This window comes from Buceros rhinoceros, unplaced genomic scaffold (genome assembly GCF_000710305.1).
Source record: "Buceros rhinoceros silvestris isolate BGI_N320 unplaced genomic scaffold, ASM71030v1 scaffold44046, whole genome shotgun sequence".
Lineage (NCBI taxonomy): Eukaryota > Metazoa > Chordata > Aves > Bucerotiformes > Bucerotidae > Buceros > Buceros rhinoceros.
In genome coordinates this window covers 8,926-24,787 of record NW_010420096.1, presented here as the reverse complement: position 1 = coordinate 24,787, position 15,862 = coordinate 8,926, and the positions used below count along the sequence as shown (strand labels likewise).

The 15,862-nt window shown below is 39.6% G+C and overlaps 1 protein-coding gene across 2 annotated transcripts in view; it reads right to left on the bottom strand.

The window, feature by feature from the left end:
• Positions 1-285: 285 nt before the first annotated feature.
• WDR47 (WD repeat domain 47) overlaps positions 286-15,862 on the bottom strand; it is a 19,096-nt gene continuing 3,519 nt past the window's right edge. Inside the window, exons 5-15 of one of the 2 annotated variants that reach the window (XM_010139171.1) lie at positions 15,260-15,862; positions 12,683-12,809; positions 9,885-10,063; positions 9,537-9,776; positions 8,760-8,835; positions 7,429-7,586; positions 4,080-4,249; positions 2,999-3,169; positions 2,466-2,597; positions 1,506-1,724; positions 286-842 (exon numbers count right to left, since the gene is read on the bottom strand). In XM_010139171.1, coding sequence (XP_010137473.1) covers positions 700-842; positions 1,506-1,724; positions 2,466-2,597; positions 2,999-3,169; positions 4,080-4,249; positions 7,429-7,586; positions 8,760-8,835; positions 9,537-9,776; positions 9,885-10,063; positions 12,683-12,809; positions 15,260-15,862 — 2,218 coding nt within the window. In that variant the 3' untranslated portion in view covers positions 286-699. The remainder of the gene's footprint in view (positions 843-1,505; positions 1,725-2,465; positions 2,598-2,998; positions 3,170-4,079; positions 4,250-7,428; positions 7,587-8,759; positions 8,836-9,536; positions 9,777-9,884; positions 10,064-12,682; positions 12,810-15,259) is intronic. The other variant, XM_010139172.1, reaches the window with a different exon arrangement.

The window sequence follows — 15,862 nt, the reverse complement described above, 5'->3', positions numbered from 1 at the left end:
CTTTGCCCCCCCATCCAACATGTAAGGTTGATCGAAACAATGTCATGGATAAAACCAGCAACGTTTCCCCCAGTTTAGATGAAAAGAAAGAAACCTCACACTACATTACGGACCATAAACAAGGTATGGTTACTGCCTAGCCACCTTTAAAGTTCAGAATTTATTACTAAAAAAGCTGAAATTGTGGAGATTTCACAAAATTTGGCCTCTTGTTGAGAAGCGATGAAGATAATAAATCTGAAAAAACAGTGAAGTAATTTATCTGTTCTATGTGCCTGTGTGTAACTAGTTCATACCAACCTGGTGAAAGTGTTGTTCAACTGAAGTTTCTATACAAAATTCTCATTGAGGCAAAGACCAAGGAATGCAATTAATACCAAACTGTAAACACGTCGTTCAGGTACTCGGAGTGCACGTCAACAATGTAAGAGTTCTCTCCACAGACTTTGGCAACAAGACTACAATTGGTCACAGCAGCATGAGTTCACATGGAAGACTGAAAGCACTGCAAAAGAATATACTGAAAACACCAAGACCTCCTAGAAACCAGAGAAATCTGTGACAAGCGCCCCTCCGCTCGCGGAGGCACTCTCCTGCTCAGCTGCTGCCCTCTCAGTGGCTAATTATTACTACTTTGCGCTGACAGTTCTGTAGTCTCAGGTCTGTGCTTTAGCTGCGTAGGTTGCCTTTGTTTGCACTCTAGCCATTGTAAGTCCAAAGGGTCACAGTTCTGTCTGCAGAAGACGACAAGAAGGAAAGGTCTTGCGTGTGCCATCGGCACTGAATCACTTTGTCTTTGTGCTCTCCCACCACCATCAGAGGAAGCTGCTTCGTGAGGTCCCCTGTGGCAGAGGAATAGAAGTCATTAGCCACTTCAGGAATTTATAGCCCAGCGCTCTGGGGTGTTGGTTGGTTTTGTTTGTTTGCTTAGTAAGGCTTACACACGTATTTCACCTTATGAACATACCTGACACCCCCCCATCCCTGAGTGTAACATAAGGCCCCGGTGTTTTGGTTCCCAGGCATTACTGGACACAGCACAACTTCAAAATACAGGTACTCACAGTTTTTACACAGCGTGATTAAAATTTAGCAGTCTGAGAATATCGAGACAATCAGAGATACCTGATATTTTCTCTCTCAACTCTTCCCAATAAAAATAAGCATTGTTATACCTTTTTCTCTTTTTTAAAGGGTCAAATCTCATGAAGATTACCTGAAAGCAACAGCTATCTCATCAGGCAACAGTGTTAATTAGTTCTTTTATCATAACGGGAGCCTTGCCCCCCAAACAAGATTTAGTTCATAGTGGACATTCGTAGCAGCACAACTAGCCAACTGTGAACAGACACAATCACATTTATACACACTTCAAACCCTTCAAAGCTCTATGGCGTATTCCCCCTTTTAAACTAAAACCTGATCTTTGAACCAAGTTCTCTTACAACTTCAATACTAAGAATACCAAACTGAAAATTAACCTAGTAACCTTCGTAGTATGTTACCTTGCAAGTCCGTCACCTTTATTTTCATATCGTACGATCCCGTGAGCAAGTAGTGTGCCCCGGGAGAGAAGCGAACAGAACGAACATCGCTGGAATGAGGGTGATAGCTCTGCACCATTCTTCCTCCTCGAATATCATACAACATACAGCTAGAGTCCTCTTGTCCTGTAGCCAGGAGACGACCACTGGGGTCAACAGCTACTGAGGCTACAGCACTTCCTACCGGAGAAGAAAAAGACACCCACACACGTTATACTTATGTCCATTTGCACAAATGGCCACCTCTCTTTAAACAACAATATTTATTTTGTAAGAATACCAACTGCCAGCCATAAACTTCAGGTGAACACACCTAGCTACTGTTATCTTAAAATAAGAACATTTTTTGTGTTCTAGCGCTTAAAATTCTGAAGCCATAGGTCACACTGGAATGGTGGCAAAGGCACTACTAAAGCTGCATGAAGTATCTGATTCATAACAGGAAAGAAAGTCACTCCTTATGAAATAATGTAGGATAATGCAAGGAATTCTCTCCCCCAAATCTAATTTATTGCTGCTTCCTCCCACCCCCACCCTAAGGTTAGAAGAAACAAATCCAAACCCAAGTGGTTCATAAGAATCCTTTTACAGATTTCTGTGGAGTATGGCTGCTCCTTCCCACCCTTTCCTTTGTCCTGAAACAGTTCTCTTGTGTCTTGTTTCATTTTAATGTACTTGGAAGTATCTGTTTTCAAGTCACGAGGCAAAAAAACCCAGCCATCTTTTGAAAGGAAATGTTACTTAAAAAAAAAAACCCAAACCACGAAACAAAACACACATTCAAAGATGAACTTCTTTCTTCTAAAGCCAAACCTCCATTCTGCGATGCAAAACCCCCTTACATTCATGCTGTGCTACTAAGACATCTTTAAAAATATGTTTTTATGCAAGAACGATTAGAAGCACGATAGCAGGTCTCACCTGTCCCATGAAACGTTGTTCCCACAACACGAACACAGCTTGGCACTCTCAGATCCCAGAATCTTACAGTCTTGTCTTGGGATCCAGATGCAATCATCCAGCCACTCCACGTATAAAGTGCTAAAATATGACCTGCCAACAAGACGACTTCTTTATTTGATTAAACATCATTAATCAAATAACAAAAGATTACAGTTCTGATTACATTTTTGCACCCAGAGATGTAACAGTCCTATGGAAAGCCTGCACATTGCATGACCTCAGATGCCAACAGTGTCAGGCAACACCCAGCTTTGCGTATTCTCTGGAACGAACCATGCACTCTCTCCATTCTATTAACTGCCCAAATATTTAAAAGCAATCACTCCCCACCTCCCCCAAAATACCCCAAGAGCAATCTGGAGAGAAAAAAAACAGCCAAAAAGTCTTGCGAGAAAGAAAAAGCACTAATTTTCAAAAGAAAAACCCCAATAACTTCATTAGAATATAGTAAGACTTAAAAAGTGTGAGGGGAGAAGCAACCACATACATACCAGTGTGACCACTCAGAGCATGCAGGCCTTGCCCTCGCTGACAATCCGTTGTGTAAATATTACAGTCCCCTGCTCCAGCACTTATTAAAATAGCACCGCCGCTCTCTGGGCCTTCCATAAAAGCAAGGTCTCTGATTGTCCCATCGTGCATGCTGAATTCCAAGTCTGGCCCTAAAATAATGTAAAAATAGAGGCACAAAGCAAGGCGTACTTTGTTTATCACTGTTGGGATACATTGTGCTGCAATCTTTAAAGCAGCTACAGTGATAATGAGGAACATTTTAGGCAAGGGTGGGTATGCTACCAAGTACAGTTTGTGCACTTTCCAAAGAACGCACTATTTCAGCTCCTAGAGATCCAATAAAATCTCTAGGAATCTCTGAATGTTGCTTGAGCTTCCCACAGTTCCTAAAGTTTTTGCAAAACGTACATAAACCATCTCCACAGCCAATTCCAGCCATGGTTTATAGAGAACATTTCTTTCTTTTTGTAAGCTATGGTAAACTAAAAAGGCTTTCTTTGCCAGGAGGGAAGGACCCTTGAGGACACTGAACCGCCCAGGACAAGGTACCCTAAGTTCAAAATAGGAAAGACAAGAGCTGTATTCAGTGTATGATTAGGAGGGTTGGGCATGGAAAATAGTATTTGCTAGGAGAGAAGCCTTAGACTTCTAAGATAGGGATAAGATGACAGAACCAGGCAGGAGAAAGGGAAACCACTGCCAATCAAGAACACATGGTTGTTTTACCATATCTGGGGAAAAAAAAAAAAACCAAAACAACCAGCCAATCACACTACCAGAGGACAGCACAATAGCAAAGAGCCTTGCAAAACAAAACCAAAATGCAAACAAACAAAACCCCAAACCAAACAGACCCCAGAAAATAATTCCCAAGCCCTTGGTGCCTGTTTGCTGGACAGACTACACTAATAGCGAAAGGGAAAAGAGACTAAGTCAGTCAAGGTATTAGAATAAAAATAACAAAGCCTATTAACTACACAATCAATGTAATTTGAAAGGTTTTGCCACTACTGGACAAATAATTGAAGATAAAATCTTTTATCTAAACACGCGCATTACCTGTTGCGTTACACGTCTCTGCATTAAAGGGCAGTACTTTCACATATTTATCATTGGAACCTGTAGCTAACAGCTGTCCGCAGGGACTCCAGGCTACGCAGTAGATTGAGCCTTTATGATGCTTGTTCCTTTTGAAGCGAACTACAGGTTGTTTAGGAGCATTATAAGCACTGAAAAAAGAGGAAAAAGATCTAATTTCCTTTTCTTTGTAAGAAAGACAATTCTAAAATGGAGATACTGATTCTCTATTATGTTGGGTAACATGAAATACATGACTGTTTGCATTGAAGCGTACACACGTTTTCTAAGACAAAAGGATCTTCTCCATCCCATTTTCTCAGTTTTTCATCGTCCCATTATATTTGCACTTGAACGTGCAAAAAGAACCTCACAGTCCCATCATCTATAACGGGTTGAATACAGGAAAATTACAGTAATGACTAGCTACATACAATGAAACCTTATCCCCCGGGTCCCAAATCAGTGGAATTTTTCTGTACATCCTTCAGATTTCCAACATCTTGGTCCTGTGGCCACTTTCGAATGTGCTCGAGTCCAATTAAGCAACAGCAGGCCAAGAAAGCTCATAGGGCAGATACTATCTATGGTAGTACCCGCTGCAGCTGGCATGGCTAAAGGCTGGGTCTGGGACTAAACTATCAGGCTGCAGACTGGAAGATCCAGATTCCTGAGAGAAGAAAGCAGAAGCCTGTGTAACCTCTGTATGTCTGCAGGACGGTGTTTCTCAGAGTTTCCCGCTCAGATGCAGTCCCTAACTGGGGATTGTGTCTGGCACAGCAGCATAATTACATGGCTGGGATCCATATACTTGTGTTTGGGGCTGTTATTGTGTCTAGTAGGACTGTAACAATAAATATGTGTTTTATTCAAAAAGTTGTTGTCTATGCCATCCTTGTTGTCAGAACGAGTGGGACTCATTAAGCACTTAAAGTGATTAAAGGATCAAGAAAAAGGCTTCTGTGTTATCCCTACCTGGGAAGACACAGAAAAATGTGGCTCTAAATCAACTCCTGTCTTCTCTTTGGCCATTAAATAAAAATAACAGAAAACCCCTCATACATATCCATCATTATGAGCTGTGTACTGGATATTATTTATCGAAAAGACTAGCAAAGCTTCACTCATTTAGCAAATTCGGTATCGCAGTCTGTGCAAGAAAGACTCATTCAGCATCATGTTAATGCAGGAATCTTCACACCAATCTAAATGTACCATACATCCTTATTTCTGAAACCAGACCAGTGTTACACATGGCTGAAATAAAAGGACCAGCCCGACTGATGGACATTTCCTCTATTTCAATTGACTCCCTGCAATGTTATTCCTCTGTTCCTATAGCAGGAAGCAGCCAAGTGCTTAAGATAAAATACTGCTGTATCCAACTCATCGACATTCACTCTAGTACCATCAACAACAGAAATTCAACAAATCAAATTGCTATCGACAAATTCAGAAGCCACTCTATAAATACTTGAGCAAAAGAGGCAGCGAGAAAAAGCAGAAGACAATCATCTTAGTCTGTTTAAGAACTTTTGAGATAAACATGGCTTTAATAAAAAATACTAAAATAAATCTACATGAAAGCTATTTTGTTGCCAGCAAAGAAATTCTTGACAGATTAACTTACACCAGATCCCCATTCGACCTACACTACGGAGCTGCCTAAATGGCCTAATGCCTTATATTGCACTCAGTTTGTATTCACAACATTTGTGAAGAGGTAGAGGCAGTAGCAGAGAATCACTCGCTTCTGTCAGGACTTGGGAGCACCTGCCCAGCACAGACACCACATACTGCCAATCCGCTGCGTGGAAGCACTGTGGTTATTTCAGCAACAGATGCAGAATTGTCATGTGCATCTCTCAGTGTTTAATCTCAAATGTGGAAAAAGCACCCTACTATTATACCTTTAGAGAAAGGAAAAAACCCAAACGAACCTTCCCTGAATCATACATCGGTTTGAAGGTCAATAAAAACTTTAAAAAACCCCCAGTAAAACTGAGATGTACAATTACAAAACTGCTATTTACCATGTAGTCTACATAACAATAGCTTTTTGAAAAAACATGAAAAATTCTGAATGCATCTAGACTCAGGTTGTTACAAAGATTGGAATATCTTTAAGATAACGTAATCTCTCTGCTGACTTGTAAACCCATGATGAAGTGTTTTTGGCAGGCGTAACCATAGTGAAAAAAAAAACAACCACATTAAGAGGAAGAAGTACAAATTCAGAATTAAGGAAATCTCAGTATTCCTTTCACATCCAGATGTACTGTATCAGGCTGTGCACTGTAACTAGCAACTAAGGCAATCTAACATTTCCCAGTGGTTACAAGAACAAGCTGTGTGACAGCAGACCATAGTTAGTTAACAAAGAAGAGTCCGTTCCACTGAAAATGTTTTGCACTGTTGACCAATCAAGAGGTGGCTGTCTGGACTTCAAGCCCAGCAAGTTGTTTTACACTGGGTATCAAAGCAATCAATTTTTTTTGCTGTCGTTTCAGACATTGCCATAAATATTTTGGCATTAAACCGCAAAGGCTACCTTACTGATGATATGTAAGGAGAAAAGAAAAAAAAAAGTCAGATTACTTTTTGAACACTTTGTAAGCCTGAACACGAGACCTAAACTGGGAAGGTGTCCCAGATAAAGTAACTGTGCATATCTGCAGCTCCTTCTGAAACTGAAGTTTTAGATGCTTGCACTTCCCACTGCTCCAAGAAAATAATGTAGCTGGAGTGGACTCAAGGAAATGGTTATTGAGATGGCAGTATTTATTTTCAGGTGAAAAAATATTTTTCCTCATACTATTAAAAAAACAGGGGTAAAGAAAACAGGAAAGACTAGGTGCACCATAGTACACAAAGACCACTTTTCCTGTCAAGGAACCAAAGCATCGTGGTTAATAGACACGCTCTGGGAAATTTTGCTGTCTAAGTGGAAGAAGATACTGCTTTCTCTACTGTGAAGTCTGCCCTCCTGTCAGAACTGGCATCTCATGAAGCTGGCTTAGGAACTGACATGGGCTTCCTCCCCCTTCTACAGCTGGAATATCAAAACCAGGAGCCACCACAGTAAACACAGAAAAGCACACCTGCCAAGACAAAAATTATACTTATAAAGAAAGGTGTAGTGTTGCGGCAATGCCAGTAGTGGAAGAGAGCAAAAAAGCAGCTCGCAAATATCAGTGGGTCTTATTTTTGTTTGGCAGTTCGGGCTTCTAAGGAGAGCACAGCACTATGTACAACAAAATAAAGGTATGAAACATACAGATGGAAGAAAGAAGTGCTATGATACAGAAAAAGAAATTATAAGTTTTCTTACCTTGGGTCAATTACATCTGGATAGGCACAAACTCTCAAAGTTTTAGAGTTGGAGCCAACAGCGTATAAACTCCCACTGGGATGAAAGGCTACAGCTCTGACAGCTTGTGTGTCTTCTAGGGTATTAATGCAAATGAACTGCTTTTTTGATTTGTCCTCCTGTGTAGAAGTTTAACAGCGAAATTAGGTTCTTCAGCATAAAACCGGACATTTAAAAGTGGATGTGACTGTTTCACAGAATACTGTAAAACTATTGTACCAAAGCATTAGTAAGTAGCAGTGCCAGGCTAAACCATTCAAATTCCAGATTTGTACAACAATGTCTGCTCCATATTGAGGAACAGCATGCTTCAAAAAGTCAGTTCAATCTAGTGCTAACACTAGATGAGCACTACTCATGCTCCTTCCAGGCATCAGACGACTTTTCTTCTAAATAAGCTATCTCAGGTGCATGGGATACTACACTTTGTTTCTGTGTAAACACATTTTATCTGTGTGAAACTTGCAAGGGGAACAAAGCTGCGTTTTTACTGAAAACGGTCCCAGAACAAATATAATTCTAAACTGGAGAATCAGCTTTTCACCCAAGCAATGATAACAAAAGTTATCATGAAGTTATGCTAAGCTTTACTACATCATGCTCCTGATGACTTCATCACTATTGTTCTGAAATTTTAATTTTTGTTTATTGATGCAGAAACTTTGGACTGTACTTATTGCAAAGTTATTTCCCTAAAGTCGGACCATACTGACTGGAGTCCAACAATCCAAGTTTCAACCTGGAAAACACAAAACAATGGCTGTAAAAGACACCCCACTGGAACCCCTGCTGTACAAGGGGAAGCTGAGAGAGCTCTTCAGGGTGTGTATGTATAAATCTCATCAGTGTATAAAAATATCTGACAGGAGGAGTAAAGAAGATGGACCAAGACTCTTCTCAATGGTACCCAGTGAAAGGATGAGAGGCAATGGACACAAATTGAAATACAGGGAATTCCATTTAAAATTTGTTGTTGTTTTAAAAACTCTGAGGATGGTCAGACATAGGAACGGGTTGTCCACAGAAGGTGAGGAGTCTCCATGCTTGGAGATAACTCAAAACTCAGCTGGACCCAGCCCCAAGCAACTTGCTCTCATTGACCCTTCTTTGAGCAGTAGGTTTGGACACTCTCCAGATCTCCCTTCCATTCTCAATGATTCTGCGATTCTGTAGGTACTACATCAACCAAAGTTCATTCTAAAGATCTATTAACAATAAGAAGATGTCACATACTCAGGATTAAATACTGACTCTTGTGAAAACATGAACCGTAAAGGACAACGAGAACTCACCTCATCGCCTCTTGTCCTGCTTAAATTCCCTGATGAATCTTCCAACTGCGACTGAGCGACTGCATGTTCCGATACACTGTTTAGATTTGGTGAAGAGTTTAAAATCACAAAACAGCAAAAACCCAAGAGCAGGGACAGATTTGTTGGTATGTAGTTTTTGGACTATAGTTACAGTTTCAGTCACTCTCAGAACTGACTAATTTGTGGGGACAAGTGCTGTGCGTGTCTGATTCTTTATCATTAAACTATTATTTTTACACGGGGTTGCTGTTTCTGTAGCAATTCCAGGCATTGAAAAAGTGAATGCAAGTTAAAAATATTTGTTTTCATAACATACATACATAAACACATACAATCACACATACATGGAAAAGTTGTCGTTGCTTTCAGGTCAGCACTATCTTTAGTTAGCAGAAGAAATCCTGCTCCTACTCTGCCTTGCCTTTCTCTCCATCTAGTTTGTATTCCATAAAAAAGCTTTCAGAAAGTTAGAACACAAAATAAAGAAGAATTGTACATATAAAATTGAAAAAAAAGTCTGAAATTAAAATTAAGCATAAAATGTAAACCATAACAAATAACCAGTATTTCTCAGGTGTGCTGTCAAAAAATGAGGATTTTATCATCCCTATAAAAATACATAGCAAACACCGATCATGAGCTAAATACCCTATTCAATGACAAATTCATTTGTTATCTAAAAATAAATACAAGAAGCTACTCCCACAGTGCTAACAGAAGGGTATTTCAAGTCCCGAACAGTCTCAAACAACTTACGTTTGATTCCCTTGTACGGGTGACTCTTCAGGAAAGGGTATCTGATTAGCTGACCCACGCTTTCGAGGAGTGCTCGTGGTCACATTTGGGCTATCACTTATTACCCTCTGGCTAGCATCGGAAGGTGCTGGACTGGCAGGTGCATTGCCTTTGCTCCCGTTGCATTGCTGGCTAAGTGCCTGTACGTCATTTCCAAGACTGTCCATACCCATATTTAATTCTCCTAGTTTCTGGATAGATCTAACAGCAAATGAGGAAAAAAAAAAAAAAGACCACCAAACCAGGTTATTATGAGAACTTGAGAAGGGATAGGAGTGGGTGGAGGGAGAATCAACAAAAGCCCCCAACCTGTTCAGAAATTGTTCAGTAAGATTCTGTTGCTGGTCAGCTCCATCTTCTTGATTTACACCTCCTTCCAACAACATTTGCTGGTACAACTGTCGTTGTTGCTCCTTCTGTTCTAAGTGCTGCTGGTAACGTAGTCTTTGTCTGTAATATTCCTGGAACTGCTCTGTGGAATCACGAAGCTAAAAAGAAATGAGAATTACTGATGAAAATTAAGTAATTAATTGTGGTATTTCACCTAAACATTCACTTTCTGGTTTGTTATTTCAACACAGGCATCAAAAGGCCAGCAGATCCTCCTCTGAGGAGCAATGCTTTCATTAGTCCTTAAAACCAGATACAATTTACATATTAAAAAAGAAAATCACTGCCAGTCTGTGCTATTCACTGTTGAAGTAGTTCTGCCTTAATTCAGAGACTCCTCTTTCCTACAAAGCTTCCAGAGTATTACTAAAGGTCAAATCAAATAGAAGATTGGAAACCGAATATAAAAATCAGAAAACAATGCAAGCTGCAGTCAAAGTTCAAAGATAAACTATTCCTAAAATTTAAGTATTTTCTGCCACACTGACACCTCCCTGCCATTCAGTCTGCAGAGCCAATTTACTTCTCCCAGCAGCCAACCTTGAACCGGTCTATTCAAGTGTTACACCTTACTTTTGAAATTGTTGTCTTGTTCTAACTTTACAATTCCTTACTTTCTGGACGAAACACAAATCCCTGAGCATTCTCACAGTTTCTCTTCCCTTTGACATGCTATATTTAGCTTTCCACGCTGCCAGCTCACCAGGACTCACTGCCTTCTGCGTTCTCCAGTCCTCACTTTCTCTCTGTTCCACTAGTTCCAAATGCTACCATCACGAAACAGTTGAGAACAACTGAAAAGTGAATGAACAAAAATACTCTAGAGAAAAACACGAGCACTGTAGTCCAAGGCCAAATTATCAACGCTGAAGTGCAATGCATCTTCTACAGAAAAAGCCTATTTACCTACAAGAGGGGAAAAAGTAGTAAAAGGGGAAAAAAACCCTTTTGGTTATTGTTTTTGAAAGTGGTATCTTTGTCATATAGCAATTTTAAGTTGTATAAGGACATCTTGATAACTTTATATCAATTCATGTTATGACAATTCATACAAAGGTTCTTGATTTGTAACTATGAGCCTTTGCATTTCTTCTACATAAAAATACTTGCATTATGATCCTGTGTTCTTGGACACAGTAATTTTTTTGGTTATAACAGATTTCCTAGTGCTGTTGCATTTGTAAAAAGTTTAGGTTTCACCTTAGGTTTCCTGTAGATGAATACCTGCAATTTAGAAACTCCAAAGTTACCTTCGGAAGTCTAGAAAACATTCATTCTCTGTATTCAGAGTATGTGAATGATTCCCCAGTCACTGGGTTATAATACTTCCCAGCAACAGCTATATTCTTGACTACACTTCTTTTCATGACTGATACTGGTTTGATGCAATTGGATTCAATCCTTTGATCCTTTGGATTCTGTGTCATTATTACCCAAACTAACACCTAAACCTAAAGCATGCTGCACCGATGGCTCTATTTCATAAACTCGGGCTTCTAACTCAGTCCCTCCAGGAACAATGCAAAAATAAAGCTATCAAAAGCAACTTAGATGTCTTTCTTGCATAGGTATACACATATACAATGTGGAAAACAAAACAAGATTAAACTGAACTGGGTTTCAGAACTACGTTCTTCTCTACTCGTGTATAATAGGCTGGCCAACATCTTCACCTACAGCACATCTCGTCTTCAGTTTCTCCTACAAATTCTGCATTCAATTTTTTGCCCTTTGAAGCCTCCTCTGTTATAGATAAGCCAGATAAGCTCTTTCCTCCCTCCCCTTACTCCCAACCCGCATACGCAACACTGTTGCAGCAGAGAAGTTACTCAGCAAAGTCCTTGAGGGGAGGGAAGTCCGCAAGTTTGCAGGACTTTGTTAATCCTCCAGGAGGTCCCATTGCCTCACTCGAGTGTTGAGAGCCTGCAAGAATGTAGCCTTGTCAAGACAGACTGATTTTCAGTCCTATGTAGATGTCATAAGCCAAAGTTTACATAAGAAAATCAAACTGGAGTCCGCAAACAAAACAGACTGCATACTTGACATTATTCATCGTTACTGCATTAAGAGCCAGATATTTAAAAAGAAATGGAAATGTGGAAAAAGGATAGAATAGGTAACTGTTTTGTTTCCTACTGAACTATTATTTCACATTCTCCATATTGCTGTTAAGGAGAAAAAAGGGAAGAAAAGATAGCCAAGGCACAAGCCTTCAAAAATGAATTAAAAAGAGGTTATGCTATTGGACTCTAAATAGCAAATACACATTCACTAGGGAATTATCCAATTTTAAATTCTCTGTTCTAGACAGAAAACTATTTAAGATGACCTGTGACACTTGGTGTTAACACCAAGAATTGTAGTCTACATGCCAGATTCCTCACTAAAACACTAAGAGACATCTTAAGCATTGTTTAATCAAACAGTTCTGGCTTTGAGTACTGCAAAGCTTTTTTTTTTTTTAAAAAACATACACAACAATTTAGCAAGACTGCTGACGTGAGAAGGCACGCTGATCAGCTGCATTAGACTCAAATGACAGAAGAACTGTGCAACGGGGAAAAAGAGTATGCAGTATGGTATTTTCACTACAGTAAAAACAAGATTCAAAGCAACCCATTGTCATGCATGAAGCTCTCAACACAAAGGCAAATCATTATGAAGTGATCAGAACACAGCTCAAAGGGCCTCATTATTTTTAAACAAACAATCACTACCTCGTTTTTCTCCTGTTTGGCTGATCCCTGACTCTGTGCTCCATTACGTGGTTCATTTTCTGAAACTGAACTCTGGCACAAAGTCTCACTGCTGACGGGATGCTGTGGCTCCACGGGAGTATCACTTCTTGCAGCAACAGGGAAAAGAACAGAAGCTTAATTGAGAAAAATTAAGAGTAGGAAATCTCCTGGTAAATAGAGGAAGGTGACACTCTAGAGTAAAAGTTTACAAACTACTGAAGTCACATAAAACTGAAGTTATTGCTTAGGAAAAAAAGCCGCTTGCAATGGCTTACACTAAAGAGTCACTGAGTGTGCTTTGTTTCTGCGTCTTCCAAAAAGCCCGACATCTATGGGATATCCAAATTCCACGTTTTCTATCCGTACACTTGAATTATACACACTTTAACTAACAAGTTATTCAAAATCTCCTATTTTCAAAGCAGTTACACGCACGGAATGTATCTGATACGTGACTAATGTCTTCTATTACCTCTACTGTTCTAAATTTAAACCATGTTATCATCCATCAGCTTGAACATTTTTGAAAGTGCTACATGAGAAAACATTTCTATCAGTTTTGCTATTCTTGTATTACAAGTATTTCTGCATGGAACTCTTTCTAAAATGGTTTAGCAATCAGTAAGTGTGCAGAACACATTAAAAGCCTTGGATTCCTATCTTCACTTTTGCCAACTTAACCTCCTCTTTACTCAAAATATCTTCAAGAAGTTATTTAAAACTTCTTGGATATCTCTATAAACTAACTAGAGTAACTTAGCTGACAAAAAGACAAATACTTGCTCGCTGAACACAACTTATAAAAGAAATACCACATTTCTGTCTTGTGCAAGAGGAAGCAAGGGCTGGATTCACAGAAAGCTCAGCTTCCCAGCTTCCACCCTTGCAAATATTGCCATTTAAGTTGGACATAATATGAAGTTGAATTTTCTTCTGAAAAATGTAATGCCTTTTGTAAACTATGTGTGTGGCCCCTGAACCTAATTCTAACCTTCAAGAGATATGTTAAGAATTGTAAATGTTACTTAACAACACATGGAATTGCCAACACAAAGAACAACTACAGCAAGTTACCACTTCATTTAGCCTAAAAATTAACTCTTTTTGTGCAGAATTATTCTAGTACACTAATACTGGAAGGGGGGAAAAAGCTTCATTGGACCTTGCTACACACACAAATGTTAAGGTTTATGCATACGAATCAGTAAAATTAGAGGGTTCACAATTCACGAGTGTCTTCAGAAGGTACACCTTTTACACAGGTAACACGAGGGATACTTCCATAAGACTTAAGCTACCCACAAAAACTCCAGTTGTGAAGAGGCTGGTAAAAGCAAAGATTTAAAGTGGATCATTTAGAATAAAACAAACCAGCTCCTTTCAAGAAAAGCATTAATATAATGTATTAAAACATACATTACTACAAAAATTTCCCTTATCATTGGTGAACTGACGTGAGTATGATGGCGCTTGTTTCCTTTCTCCTGAATTTAGTTACAGGCGCTCCTTATCTTAAATCAAGATACAGACTATTGCTGTAAGGCAAAACTAACAGACAGTGTCACCACCCGCAACCGGGACTGAACACCACAGTCTAAAATGTCCTCTGCTGGCCAGTGCACCCAAGTGCAGAGGGAGCTACACACCTTGTTCCAAGAGCCAAAGAAGCTGGCAGCTGCTTTCCAGAGATGCATGGATATACATTTTGAAAGGAGCAGAACTGCTGATCAAAATTAAGACCAAGCAAAAACATGACAATAAGTTCTTAACTGATAAGTACCATTCTTGTAGTTACCAGGACTTTTCTCTCAGAAGGTAAGAAGCGCAAAGTTTTGATACAGGTTTACTTCTTAAGGAGAGAAGTCAGTTTTGCAGTCTACGTTGCATTAAGAAAGTTATTAATAGCATTCACTGCTATCATAACCCAACTGCCTACAAATCCAACATAAAAACCATAATACATTCAGCTGCCGTATTCAGATTTTGTTTGGAAAAGGCAAGTAAATATTAAAGCTGAACTACTATTGTAGCGATTTAAGTGACAGAGGAATGCTACGATGACAGCATGTAGTCGTTTGCACTGACTTCACTGGACTGTTTCTCTGTATACATTTTGGAAGTATACTTAATCATTGACAGCATCAGGACCAAAATTTACAGACACTTGAGGACCGAATGGGATGGGGAAAGAAGATGGAAATACAATGGTCCCCACTGATTTATCTGCAATGAAAGAATTCAGTACTACTGAACACAGATCTCAGCTAGACTGTATCACATGACCAGAGCATATTTGTGCTCTGTGCTAGGATTTCAACTTCAAGAAAGTCCAGACTGAATATATAAGGCTCAAGATTAAATGTGAAAATCAGCTTTGATCATAAAAGCATGAGGCAGAAAACACCTTGTATACAGAGTTTTAATTACGACAGAGTTTAAACAATCAAATTATGTTTCAATGTTACAGTTATGGTCAAAGCTACAATACAGGTGAGAAACCAGTAATATAAAGTGCAACATAAGCCAAAGTAAAAATAAAGCCAGAGTTGTGCTTACCGCTCAGGTGACTCCTCAAAAATGCTATGACACTCAGTATTCTCAAGCATGAGACTTCGGCTGAGACTCTGTACTCCTGGGTAATGGAAATTAGCAAAGGAGTGCGACATTGGAGAAGTTTTGGTCCCAAGGTCTGTGACTCGCTTATCGTGATTTGTTAATCCACACGACAGCCCGTCTAAGGCAGGGTTTAAGGAGCGGGTCATGTAAGCGTCTGCTGACTGAGGCCGTCTCATTGGGGATGATGGATAAGGAGAAAGTTTGCTGATAAGAGGTGTCAAAAGATCAGCGTAAGCAGCTTTTGTAGGCTTGAGGAGTTTATCAACATGAATATTAAGCATCTTTTGTTCAAAAGCACAAGAAAAAACAGTGGCTGGCAGATTCTGCAGCCATGATAGTAAGCTAAGGTCCAAGTCATCACACCCATTGCCACACAAGAGATCAATGCCCAGCAATACTTCACTTTCTGTGATTTCTTCTCCGGTTGCTTTACTCTGACAGAATTCCACACAACATTCATAAAGCAATCCCTTCATTACAAGCTGAAATAAACGATTGTTACTTGCTTTGAAGCCAGCCTCACTCAGTTTCCTATCAGCAGGA